The sequence below is a fragment of the Eurytemora carolleeae genome, unplaced genomic scaffold (genome assembly GCF_000591075.1).
Source record: "Eurytemora carolleeae unplaced genomic scaffold, Eaff_2.0 scaffold250, whole genome shotgun sequence".
Classification (NCBI taxonomy): Eukaryota; Metazoa; Arthropoda; class Copepoda; order Calanoida; family Temoridae; genus Eurytemora; species Eurytemora carolleeae.
The window spans coordinates 268,881-283,416 of NW_019396156.1; the positions used below are offsets into that span (position 1 = coordinate 268,881).

Below are 14,536 nucleotides of genomic sequence, written 5' to 3' on the forward strand. Positions count from 1 at the left end.
GAGATAGATCATGATATATATGATTTATCAAACAAGATAACTACAAAAAAATTTCTCTGTCCTGTCTCTATGTCCTGTCTATTAAATGTACTCTTTAGTCTCTATTAATTTATTAAATAAAAAATCATACCTGTGAAATGTCCTGTCTATGAAATTTCATATCTGTTAAATGTCCTGTTTATAAAATTTCATATCTGTAAAATGTCCTGTCTTTGAAATTTCATATCTGTAAAATGTCCTGTCTATGAAATTTCATATCTGTGAAATGTCCTGTCTATGAAATTTCATATCTGTAAAATGTCCTATCAATGAAATTTCAAATCTGTGAAATGTTCTATCAATGAAATTTCAAATCCGTGAAATGTTCTATCAATGAAATTTCATATCTGTAAAATGTCCTATCAATGAAATTTCATATCTGTGAAATGTCCTATTAATGAAATTTCATATCTGTGAAATGTCCTATTAATAAAATTTCATGTCTGTGAAATGTTCTATTACTGAAATTTCATATCTGTGAAATGTCCTATTAATGAAATTTCATATCTGTGAAATGTTCTATTAATGAAATTTCATATCTGTGAAATGTCCTATTAATGAAATTTTATATCTGTGAAATGTCCTATTAATGAAATGCAACCAAATGGTAAAAACCTTTGATATTTCAAAGGCTATAATTTGATCATAGGAATGATAATTCTTTTCAGTCGTTTAGTAAAAATTTGGAATCGTTCGTTTTCAGAATAATTGTTCATTTTCCATTTTCGTTTGTAACTGTAGATCGTTCAGTAAAATCGTTCGTGAAATAAAATCGTTTGTTCAGGGTTTACCGACATAGGATCAAACAACACAAGGTAAAGCGACCTAGGTCAAACGACAAACGGTAAAAAACGCAACAAAGGGTTAAACGACAATGGGTCAAAATGGCAAAAATATTTGAACAAGAAATTGTATTATTTCAGGGTTAGGTTAGGTTTGACAATTTCTGGGCCGAGTGCTAGGTAATGCTAGGGGACCTAGCGCTGCGGCTAGGACAGGTTAGGGGCCGAACGCTGTTGCTAGTAGTTCAAATGATCATAAAATTAAACAAAAATTACTGTACATTTTTGTTTGCCTGTTTGTCGCACTTTTTGACCCTTTTACCTTGGTCGCGTTTTTGACCCTATGTCGTTTGACCCTCGGTCGTTTGACCCTATGCTATTTGACCCTAGGTCGTTTGACCCAATGCCATTTGACCCTAGGTCGTTTGACCCTATGCCTTTTGACCCTAGGTCGTTTGACCCTATGCCATTTGACCTTAGGTCGTTTTCCCTATGTTGGTGAATCGAAAGTAAAACCAATTTTAGAGTTTTTAAATTTAATTTTCTTGATATAAATATATAGTTTGTTATTTTCAAAGATTAAAACCTTTTCAAAACGATTAATTTCAATTTTTTTTCCAAAGTCAGAAATTAAAAGAAATATTAATTTTTCCCAGATTTTTTTATTGAGGAAAATCATAAGTAAGCTTAATGTGATCCTTTCATGATTTTAACATTTTAATTTAAACATTTTGATTTTGGTATTTACTCCTCTAACTTTTTTTTTCGATAACCATTTGTTTTACATATGACAAAATGATTTTATGCCAGAGATAAATCTCAAGAACTGAAGCAACATCTGCTTCATTTGCTTTTTTAAAGGTTGTACCAACATCAACAACAAACTTTAAATGTTTTGGACAGTTGTATAATCAATCAAATTTGTTGAAAATGTTTCGTTAACGGTTATATTTAACTTTTACATTTTTTGCATTATGTTTTGCATAAATAATATTGTTCCAATAGGAAACCCGTAGAAAGGCTTGAAATTCTAATTTTCTAATTTTCATATCATTGCAACCTAAATTAATATTAGAAATTAAATCCTTTCTTTTGCTTGATTCTAACCATATTTTAGGTATTCTTAGAAGAATTAAATATTGTTTCAAAAATTACTCGGTTAGTTTAGTATACCAAGTTAACAGATTTGATCATATAAACAAATTTAAGTTTTCAAAATACCCTCCACATATAATAAGAAAGTAAGTTGGAGGAGAAAGTTTGAAAAGTGCTAAAATTAATATTTGAAAATCCCTCAAGTTTTCAAGGTTCATGTTATATTTAGAGCTTAAGATAAACTAAACACTTGGAACATGATTGATGCTTTCTGGCCCAAGAGGGGGTGGAGGGGCTAAATGGAGCAGGGGGGGGGGTGGTATAAGGGGCTTTGAGGGCCCGAGGGGAAATAAATTGGGCTTGAAAGCTGATGGAAGGGGGGGGGGTAGGCCTCTACTTTAAAATTTGTAAGTTGTGACCAGCCCACGCCCAGGTGTACATTCCTGCACTACAATCTATGATTTTTAGTAAGTTTAGACGAATACACATTAACTCCAAGGTTTACAAGAAAATTAGTTTAGAGCGAAGTGCAAAGGAGCACATTCCATAGCAAAATATTTTTTGGAGAAAGGAAATCAATTAACGCGTTTGAATATTATATTTTTACCAATATTCATGAACTGTTTATATTTTTGAGTATCAACCAGTTTTTGCCGTATTTTGGTTCGTGTTATGCACATTGTAAACTCAGGTTAATTTCAAGTACCGGATCGACTTTAACCAGCTTGGGCAAGCTGTACAGTACAACTACAGACTATGTACGTTAAACCGGGACGGTACCAGGGAGTAAGGAATAGAAGGGAGATATAACTGACGCGGTTCGCCCTACCATATGATTATACATGCTTTGCAGACGGGTACTCCATTTGTATATGAAATATTCAGAAAGGGTTATTGTATACGCGGTAGTTGTACATCGGACAAATAGTTCTTATTCAAATGAAGTACCGTCTGCAAAGCATGTATAATCATATGGTAGGGCGAACCGCGTAAGTTATATCTCCCTTCTATTCCTTACTCCCTGGACGGTACACTAAATGAATGATATCCGTCTATTGAAATTTATGTGTATTGTTGGCCCTTTTACAGAAATTACATTCTGCCATGCATAGTTAATCGGCTCTTAATAAACTCAGATGGGATTTAAAACTTCCACGTTAATACCAAGAACTTTTTGACATTTTACAATTATTCAATTGATCTTTGTAACTTCAAAGTCAGACGCCGCCTGTTTAAACTGATCAATCAATATGTTTCGCAGATTTGATAGAAATATTAAATATTCATTTTTCAAACTGATTGATTTAAATTTTAAATTTAAAAATGCAATAACTGGCAATGACAAGTTGTCAATTGAACCTTTGTTGTTGTTCATTGTTTTTCTTTGAGGTTTAATTGAACCTTGAGTAAAAGATGTTAAGGGACTAATCTCAATTTTTACCAAGGTGAATCAAAAATCCATCTAAAAAGGACGGACTTCTGAAATTACCACTTAAAGGGACCGTTCACTTTTTTGGGTAATTTCAGGGTAAACTAAGCAGCCTATTCGCTGTTGATTGGTATTAGTCTTAGTTTTCAAAAACAATTGTGGCCGGAGAAAAAGACGATTTTTCTCGAATTCTGAACGAAAAATTGGCCTTTTCTCCGGCCACGGTTGTGTCTTTGAAAAGTAACACAAATACCAATCAACAACGAATAGGCTGTTTAGTTTACCCTGAAATTACCCAAATAAGTGAACGGTCCCTTTAAACAAATCAGAAAGGAATTGAGGGTTCACCACAACTCTGATTTACACAATCTGATTGCAAATATACAGGGATAAGAAGATTTAAGTTTTTGACAATGACACAAATTCTTAATCGATTTAAAGTATCTGTTTATTCAAATGTAATTTATAAAGTATTAAGCTTTGAGCACAGTGCATCAGTGCAGTTGATGTTTAAAAATTCTATACGCAGAGAGTATGATACATCCTTGCATTTATCTTAAATCTAATATATAGAAAGGCTGGATTTTAACTTTACTTCAATGCACCTTGCTCTAGGAAACAGTCAAAGTTAATACATTCATAAAGTTTGGTTTAAACTCAAATCTAATCAAATCAAAATCAACTTGTTCGGCAATAAATGTAATTGGTTAAGTTTGATATTAACAATTAAATAAACCTTTAAAGTCAAACTAAAATAACTTGAATAAGATTTCAAATCATTTAAATCTTATAATTTTTCAATTATAACTTGAAGAGGTATTGAGAAGAACAAAACGTTTTGAATTTTAAAATGCAACCGGATTATTTTTTTTTACAAAAAAATGATCTACTGAGTTACAACCTTGTACAAGTAATGTCACATATTTTGGACTTTTTCCTTCCGCCTAGTTCACAGTGCTATAAACTTTGTTTGTTAAAGGGACCGTTCACTTATTTAAGTAATTTCAGAGTAAACTAAATAGCCTATTAGCTAATTTTTAAAAATTTAAAATTATTACAATAAAAAAAATAAAGGTTTACACCATTAGATGTAGGGATTAGAAAATTTGAGTTTGTGGTAAAGACTCCATTTGATCCTCTCTAGTCAACATCAAGTAAACCCCTTGTTACCCCCTCCACTAATACTTTACTCCAAAAATACTCTTTTTCCTAGTTTGATTATCAATACTACAGACTATTAACTGGATCAATGGTATTATTATACACACTGTCTAGAAATATTCATTTATACTTTATGCTTCCACCAGCATCAAGTATTATTATGATAATATTTACATACCTTCCTTTCCTTGCCAATTCTTCAATTTCATTTGAGAAAATATTTCGATAAAAATAATTTCGGATTTTGTAGCCAATATTACCCCCCAGGTTCCCTAAAAAAAACTAGCCTTTTTTCATGTTTTCTTACAGTTAGAGTTAAAGTACTTGGATAAAAAATATTCGAAAGAATAGATTGGAATACTCAAAAAAAATACTAAAAATTGAGACAAAAACTGCATGTTGTTAATTTACACTCCACTGGATCGACGTGAAGTTTAAATCTAAACTACATTAGTGGTACAACATTGTAACTCTGTAACTCCTCCATCAATATATTTCCAACAAGACCAATTGTGATTTTAGTCTAACTTCAAATTTACTTTAACTTGACGTGAGATAAAATCATCTGGATAATCAAATAAAACCTACTTGAAACTAGGGTTTCCAGCGAACGAAAACTTTCGCGAAAAAATGTGAACAAATGCGAAAATATTTGTTTGTATGTAGCAGACTTTTTTGAAAAATTTCGCATAAGTTTTTTAACTTCAACAATTAGTTGGGCAAAAAACTTCTGGAATTCTCTGCTCTGAGAGCTCAACATAAGAAGTTTTACTATATCATAATTAATAAGTTCTCTGCCGTATTTTCGCATTAGGTTTTCCTAAAAAAAATTCTCATTTGATTTTGCGAAATGTTCGCATTTCTATGTCAAGCAAATGTTGGAGTTTTTCGTAAAACAGATTACAGCGAAATTTTGGGCTTTTCGCAAACGAACGAAATGCGACAAATTCGAAATTTTCTGCGAAAATATTTTTTCGGGAAAAATGCGAAATTTTTGCGAAATAGATTAAACCGAAATTTTGCGCTTTTCGCAAACGAACGAAATGCGATAAAATTCGAAATTTTCTGCGAAAATTCTTTTTCGAAAAAATGCGAAATTTTTGCGAAACATTTTCCCTTCCTGGCTGAAAACCCTACTTGAAACACTTGACCAAGATGGGCACTTGACCTGTTATCTTCATAGATCTTTTAATTGAATTTTGTAAAACTTTTCAAATTGAACACTTTTTTTCATTCTCAGGTCAGGACAGAGCAAACAAAGATTTAACATAAAGTTTAAAATTTACTTTCAAATTTCATATTTGCTTAAATGTTCTTAAATATATAAGGCTTGTGTGCAAAGTGCTGGCTAAGCGCAATTTTCAAATTCAAATATTCAAACAGTCTTCTTATCAATCAGGAGAATATAAAATGCAAAAGGTTACGTTGACATTTTTGGATTAGCTGATTTAAAAATAAAGTATAAAAGGTAAAAAGGCAAGGTTATAAAAAAGATAATCAAAATCAAATATTTACAACTACTAGAAGTAATTTTTCTTTTGCTGAGTAATAACGAGTCTATATGAGCTTATAAATATTCACTGTACAGTACTGTATTGTAAAGCATGGTGGATTTCGTATTGCAAATACGACTTTTGAAGATAGTTTGTTGGTTCCATGAACCAAACTGCAAGAAGGATCCTTTATTGATAATATAAAACTATAATACTAAACTTGTAAATATAAAAGTCAGATGAAGAATAATTAGACTACTTAAAGTGAGTTAGATTAGTTCTATACATTAAAAGTTCTCATCTCTCAATGTAATCAATTAAAAGATACTGAGTTTTTGTCATAAAAGAAAATTTTATATGAATAATTATTTTTTAAACCTAAAGGTCCAGTTCTTTAATAGTTCAAACTTAGACTTTTTGATCTAACATAATCCATGGTTTGAAATATTAAATAGCTACGATAGCAAAGATATGGGAATAAAAAAATCAGATTTTGCGGAAAAAAGTGTTGTCAAGAACATGGAACAATAAAAACATTCTCTTCTTTACTTTCCTTTTTCTAAGATGAGTATTGAGGAAAATTCTCTCCTCAGCATTCTCCTTAGCAGCGGGTTCTGTTCTCTCCTCAGCATTCTCCTTCCCTCCTAGTTTGTCGGAACCCTGGAAGAGTAGTTCGAGATAAACATCGAGTTCCTCATTAAAAGTGCATCACCTCGATGCTGGGGGGACCGATGTGGAGTACCGATAATGTTGCCTTTCAGTCTGGAAGCTCATCTATTTCATAAACCTAATCAAGGGTTCTGTTGTGACATTTTAAGATTTTATTTTATTTTTCAAAACTAATCTTGCGGAAATAAACATATGAGATATGTATTCAATTCGAGTTTGATCATGGTTAATAAGATAAGAATGCTGATTAGGAATTTTTTCTTTACTTATGTTTATTTGTGGATGCATTAAATTAATGACTGTACATATCTTGATATTAATATTGAACATCATAACTTCTATATTCAGCCAAGGATAAGAGCTAATTAACTAGAACTTGCCAAATCATTCAATAATAACAACTACAAAACATCCAGTCAAGAAAAATGAAGCAGAATATTACAGAAGCGTTACATGGGGGCTATGGAGGCTATGGGGGTTATGGGGGCTATGGAAGTTGACCCCCTATCGAAAATTGTATAGTTTACAGGGGAAACTCAGAAGCTAACCCCCACTGCGCCGCTGGAAAGCTATATTTTAAGCACCCTCCCCCCCCCACCCATGGAAAAATTCCTGCATATGCGGCCCCCTAGCTTTAGGCCTTCAACCCTGCAAACATATCCCTTGTTTGAATTTATGGTTTTAAATGAGAGGAACTCATTACTCGCCACAAACATCTTAATCTGTATGTCTTTATAGTCTTCATATTTCAAACTATACATTCTGCCAGATCAAATAGTCAAAGTTAGAAATATCAAAGTTTACAATGTCAGGTTGCAAAGATAAAAAATCACTAAATTAATAATTTCAAAGCTAAAAATCCTCTGAATTTCAGCTCCCCCAAGAAAACAAACAAATAACGTGATAAAATCAAAACTTGAAATTCTAAATAGTAAACCATGCCAGAACCTGAACTATAATTAATTGCCTAGCACCCTAATTAATAGGATTAAGCGGGGGATTAGGGGAAACATAACATGCATTATCTTGGAGAATATTCGTGACTGGTCTGAATTAATATGTTATTGGCTGGTAATCAATTTACTTAAATACGCACCTAGAGAGGGCGGGGGGAGGGGGAATTCGGCTTTATAAAATGCCTTTTTAAGGTTTAATTTTTTTCTTTGAAATATTTCATGCACGTATTTTCAGATGCACGTGCAATAGATAAATTGAAACAAGATCTTATTGCATCCAGAATGTGCTTTACAATGGTTTNTTTATGAATCCAATTCTAAGTGAACCTTGATTAAAAGAGTTGCATTTAAAAAGAGCCTCAATATAAAATTATCAATTTTCGGAGAGAAATACAAGGATAACTTCAAATAAAGAGACACTAGAACTTAGATTGACAGTCCCTTGAAACCTCTTGTATTTTCGTGATTATTTCCCTTTATTGCGGTGCCCCTGATTCCCCTGATACCAGTAGAAAAGATGAGAGGGGAAATTTATCACAAAATGCACTTTTCCCCCAACCAGAAATCAAGGAAAATATTCTGATTACAAAATGAGAAAATTGGAAATATCTTTGATCATAAAATTTGATTCCTAGTTTTTATCAAACTTATATAAAAAAGTAGGATTATAACTATTTGAGGAGGGGAGGGGGTTTTTAACTCTCTTTTTTTCCGCTTATATACACAACGTTAAAACACTGGTCTTTGTAAAACGCTACTTTTAAAGCGTAAAAACTTATCTTACGCGATTTCTGCAATGTCACTTTGAACACTCTGTATAAAAGTTCTTGAAATTATATCGATAATTCAAAAATTCAGAGAGGGAGGGTGCAGGGGATCAACGAGCCAATGAAGCCCCTGAAAACAATTTTATTTTTAAATTTCCAATCAGTTCTATTGTAGTTAAAAGTATAAGTTCTCCTACTGTCTCTAGTAGCGCCGGACAGACTGGCATGCAACTTCACTTTTTCCTCTTAATTATCAAACTTTAATATAGACCTAGAGAAAACTATATTTATCAATTTTACTGTATTTTAACAATTTACCATCTTTTTACAAGTTAAAAAATGGCAGCCCGTGATTTAAAATCTTGACGAATGTTGCAGGATATCCAGTGCAGTGTTACCAACAAAGGGTGAAACTGTAAAGAGGACCTTAGAATTATGTGATATGGCGATCCCTAGGTTACAATAAGTCTTCTGCCTTGAATACTGCAGTCTTTAAATGGCCTATTCAATGATTTGGCAATAGGGTTTCCAGTCGTAATTTCGTTACGCGTAATTACGCGTAACGAAACGTAACACTTTCTTTCACTTACGCAGGAGCATTACGCGTAAAGCGAAATTACGTTGTAGAAATTACGCGAAATTACGCCGTAATTTCGCGAAATGGATATTTCCCCAATTACGCGTAATCCTGTGAAATTACACGAAATGAAAATTTTTACGCGTAACTGCACGTAATTACGCGTAAGAGAATAATCTATTACGTTGGAAACCCTATTTGGCAAATACAGTAACGAGTTTTCAATTGCAGAGAATCGTGACTATGATAAGTCGACAGTATAAAGTATAAAGTATAAAGTATAAAGTATAAAGTATAAAGTATAAAGTATAAAGTATAAAGTATGAAGTATAAAGTGTAAAGTATAAAGTATAAAGTATAAATTACCTAAGTTGTCTTTTAAGTCTTATTCTTTTTGTGGTAATCTTGTATGCTAAAATATGTAGGAACATTTTCCGATTAAATTAAAAACTTGAAGGGACAGTAAAGGAAAAATGAAAGGGGGTATAGACTGAAAGCTAATCACTTTAGCTCTTGATCTCGACCCATAAAAGTTATATCTGATGTTCCTATCTCGAGAAATTGATATAAAACTGTGTCAAATCTATACGAAAATTAATATATATACAATTTTGTATAAAAGTAGTAGGTTTAAACAGATCATATTCAGCAAATAAGCAACCAATCTGAAAACGATGATATCCCAGAGAAAGCTAATTGTAATTTAGGTTTGCTTTTATATTTGTTGTTTCTATTTTCAATAGATTTCATTCATAATATTATTTTTACGTCCGTATTACTTGACCAGAAATTCCACCAATGGCAGTGCAGTAAAGTGGTTACGTGATACAGGCGGAGACACGTGACCAGTATACTGCTCTGCCATTGGTGATAGTACTGGTCACGTGATTTAAGTTTCAGATTTCAAAATTTTACATATATGAATTAATTGTTATAATTTTAACACAGTTTTATATCAATTTCTTGAGACATGAACATCAGATATGACTTTCATGGGTCGCGATCAAGAGCTAAAGTGATTAGCTTTCAGCCTATACCCCCTTTCATTTTTCCTTTACTGTCCCTTTAATTGAATTGAATTTGTATTTGTTTCCACTTCCAGGATGGTTTGACCGGTATGCCCCGCCTCGTGGTGAGTGTGCTGGTGCTGCTAGCTGGGTTGACAGGGACCGGGCACAGTCAGTACCAGCTGGTCAGAGAGGATCCATTTGCTCAGCTGTCGGGCAGTCTGCAGACTAGACAGGCAGCAGCTTGTGATGGAGAAATTCTGGGATTGGATTGTCCCCATGGAAGCAAGGTAAACTTTGTTGTAAAGGGAGAGACCGCCTATTTAACAAATATGAGCTGAAAGTGCAGAATATTTTAGAGAAAACTTTAGGATTCATTTAATTATTAAACAATTGTAAAAAACGTTTCTTTTGCTGACTGAAACAAGTGGTGAAATATTACAAACGTTTTTACGCTCTTATTTAAAAATTATACACCGTAAAAATGTTTCATTGGTATTAAATGAATCCTAAAGATTTTCTCTACAATACTGCTCTTTCAGCTCAAATATGTTACATAGTCGGTCTCTCCCTTTAAAATAAAATTTTAAATTAAAGGTGAATTCAAATTCAAAATTGTACTCCTTAAACCTTTATGAAAGTTTTATTTATGAAATTATTTGATTTTTTTTATGAAATCTGATCACTTACAAGCTGTAGGGTGTAGTTTACAGATACAACCAATAATTAGGGTGAAAAAAAAATAAAATTGCTTAAAAGTGACACTTTGTAAAAAAAGTTTAATATTGGACAATGTTTTAATTGAAAACTACAAAGATAGTTTGACACAACTCCATGAATAATTTAACATACAAACCATCAAGTACCAGTATTCAACATACCCAAAACATGATTAAACTTGAATTTTTTGTACTTCTCTTGATAAAGTTTAAAGGAGAAGTGGAAGGAGGGGGTAAAATTAAGATATAACTCTAAGAGTAAAGTTTGAAAAAGACAACACAAGGAAGTCATCTTTGAATTGAAGTACAAAATGTGTATCAAATTTCAGAAGGTACACCAATCACACCGGACTAACCAGAGTGAGCAGCATTCGGTTTCTTCTTTTTGAAATCAATCGTGTTTTGGTCTTTAATTCAATAATCATTTACTTTACGGATTTGTTTATTTTATACATTTTTATTCAAAATGCATAGGCCAACAAAACAGTATTTAAGAAAAAAGGCTAACAAATTATGTTTAATGGATCAAATTGTGATCGAAAGTCACAGCTTTCTGGAATATTGACAGAACCATTAAATTCACGTGCAATCCTATATAGCAGCTATCAAAGATCATTAAGCCACATTTTTATCACCTTTTTTGTGTAAAAATAAATTTTAACCAAAATGACGTCAATTTAACCGCGATTTAAATTAAGTGATCAGGCGAAGTTGTATTGAGAAAAATAAAAGAACAATTTAAAAGAATTTCTTTGCGCAATAATTTTATTTTTTTTGTCGCCAGCAGGACCAGAAAAATATTAATTAGTAGATATAGATCAATGAATCAAGAAGTGTCTCAACTTTAGTCTTTAGAACAATAAAGGTGATTTCTGGGTTTGTAAGCAGAACCGCAAAAGAATTTTCTTCTTCTCTTTTTATTTTGTAGACAAAATAATCATAAGCAGCCCACACTATAACTAGTTTGTAAATTGTGAGAGTCTTAAAAATTATTATAATTATATATCTAATATTTATCTATATTATGCTTTGCACTCAAAACATCTTTTTCTTTCCTTATATTGCCGTTTCTCAATATTCTTGATCACCCCTCCCCTCATTGAAAATTGTGGAAGTACGTGGAAGGATGTAAGGGTGGGAGGGGGTCTGGGGGGGGTAATGAGATTATGATAATTTTCTCAAAGGATAGAAGAAAAGTAAAAGAATTATATCTAGGGAGGAGGGGAGAGGTATTAGAGACTGAAGGGGGAGAAATAACTTTGATGTTGGAAAAAGGAAGATAGTAACATAGACAGGAACATATTAACTTTTAGAAATTCAAGTTACTAGGCGTCAGCGTTTAGGGCGCTTTCAACAGTTGCCTACCGCCCTCAGAAGAGAATGAACTCTCTCACAAACATACAAGCAAAGTTTATACAGGGTGTCCATTAAACTACCTTTAAGACATTTGAGCACTCACTGTGGTTAAATTTTAAAAAAGTGTACAATTTTGAAATCTTTATATCATTCCGATCGATTGATACCTTAACTAGAGGTATGTAGCACTAAAATTATGGAAGTTTTGACCGTTTGAAGTTTGCCATTTTGGCATTGTTGAAAATCCAAGTAGAAAACTGTATCCTTCCAGGTAAATCTTCAGGTTTAAGTTCCTCCCTTCTGATTGGCCAATATGGGTTATATTTCAAATCAGTTGCTATCCTTAACCAGCCATGAGAGGTATGTGGCACTAAAATTGAGGAAGTTTTGACCATTTAAAAATTGTCATTTTGGCTTGGTTGAGTTCATGAATTATTTTTTTAGAATTTTAAACATATTTTAAATTTTATTAGTGCCTGAAAAACATGTAAATCTTTTAAACAAATTTTAAAAATGCAGTTATTGTTGAATAATAGAAAGACCTCAGTTTACAACGGAGGTAAGTAAATTCCTTGCTTTTGAGTACCACTAAAGAAAGGGTCACATAATATCCCAATGCAAGACAGCCTGCTTTATGTCATGAAAGAAGAATTTATAAAAAGGTAATGGAGTATGGGACAGTACTCAATTTGAATAGTTAGACGAGTCCTATGCATAGAAATTCATCAAGAGGAAGATCTTGACATGACATAACTCCTAGAAATGTTGCCAGGGTTGCTGCAGTAATGATGAACAGAGATGCTGTCAAGCACATTGGAGCTAGAAATACTTCTCCTGTGAGTTCTGCAAGGGGAATCTCTTTGATGTTAATCAAGTCCAACTGGTAAAGGATATCAACTGATTTGAAATATAACCCATATTGGCCAGTCAGAAGGGAGGAACTTAAAGGGAGTGAACAGCTATGTAAGGTAGTTGAACTGAGTGTGCAGTTTTGTGGAAAACTTCTTTCGGATTCATTTGAGACATATTAAACATTTTAAAGATCTGTAATCCTGAGTTTGAGCGCAAATTCGACGTTCAAAACTCCTACTTTGGGGGTGGATATGTTTTCAGAATTAGTTTTTTTTTAAATTATTAAATAAAGATCGTTTTTTTGACACCCTGTATATAACATGGGGCTGTTCGATTAAGGAAGTTTAAAGAGAGGAAAAAATAAGACAAAATACCTTAAGAATGAAAAAGTCGATTTAGTGAAGGTTTTAGTTTAATACTAAAGAAAAGTTGGTTTTCCATTCAGCTGATTGCTGAGTTCTAAAAATGTTTGAATGCTTAGAAATAATCTAAATAGAAATTTTGTTTTCATCATCGCTATTAGAACTTTAATAAATGTTATGAAAGTGAACATTGAATGAAATGTCAACGTGATTGAAAACCTTCTCATTTAAGAGACTAAAGTCGTGATTTTAAGTAACCCTCCATTTTTAACGCGGCATGTCCAATTCACGACGGTTTAACGCGGCATGTCCAATTCACGACGGTAGCCTTCATTAAAAGCATTTTCTGATCAAGTATAAGTTAGATATCAATGTTTATTATTTTGAAAACTAATTATTTTCGATTGAGGTTTCTCTACAAAAGTTATCTTTGCATTCTGCTGCATGCAAACAATGTAGGAAGTATTAGAATTATACACTTAATTAATTTATCTCTCACATTATTGATCAGGATTACCTTGAAATAGAGCGTCACTTGAAATTACGATGAATTATAGATAGATGTTAAAAAATTGTTTGGATGATACTTAAAACCATTCTTTAGATCAAGTGGCATAAAAAATTATATCTATCCCATCTATAAAAAGTTTTGTTTAGATCGGTATACAGATATTCCAGTATGGGCGAAGTGCTCCGACTAGCTTGGTGTGCCCCCCTACTCCTCAGCTCCCTCAACACTTCGCAGAGAGTAAACCATGCTCAGTTAATCAGGTACCAACGACATCCTTAGAAGTTTCACTGTTTTTGTCCTAAGATTTTCCGTTTTCTGTTCCGTGTTCTGCCGGACCAGTGTAGCACCTCTAAATGTACATTGTACGTATTTGTTAGATTATGCACAAGCACAGTATACCGAAATATATTTTTAATATATGTGGAACTAACATCTACTTTTTTTTACTCTATAGAGGTTTGGTCCATCACCATCACCGAATTTAAAATAAGAAAAAAAATATTTTTAAAGTGTGGTCTGCCAGATTTCTCAAAGGATTTGTTTGTTCATTCATTCAGTGTCCTCCGCATATATCTTAGAACTTATAATTTGATTTACGAATTATTTGATAAAACTCTTTACAAGGTGTTTAGACAACCCTGAAACCCTGAACCCCTGAAACCGTCAGATCAAAAGAGTTTGAGGTCGTCGTTAATGTCTCATCCTTTCTGAATAAGCAAGAGTATTTCATAACAAATAACATCGCATTCCTTTTCTTCTGC

At 32.7% G+C, this 14,536-nt stretch overlaps 1 protein-coding gene across 3 annotated transcripts in view; it reads left to right on the plus strand.

The window, feature by feature from the left end:
- The window catches only part of LOC111696684 (protein eva-1), a 30,548-nt gene that overhangs the window by 3,910 nt on the left and 12,102 nt on the right, over window positions 1-14,536 (plus strand). For all 3 annotated transcript variants that reach the window (XM_023466376.1, XM_023466377.1, XM_023466378.1), the window contains exons 2-3: window positions 10,071-10,265; window positions 13,922-14,035. In XM_023466376.1, the coding sequence (XP_023322144.1) occupies window positions 10,086-10,265; window positions 13,922-14,035 (294 nt within the window). In that variant the 5' untranslated portion in view covers window positions 10,071-10,085. The remainder of the gene's footprint in view (window positions 1-10,070; window positions 10,266-13,921; window positions 14,036-14,536) is intronic.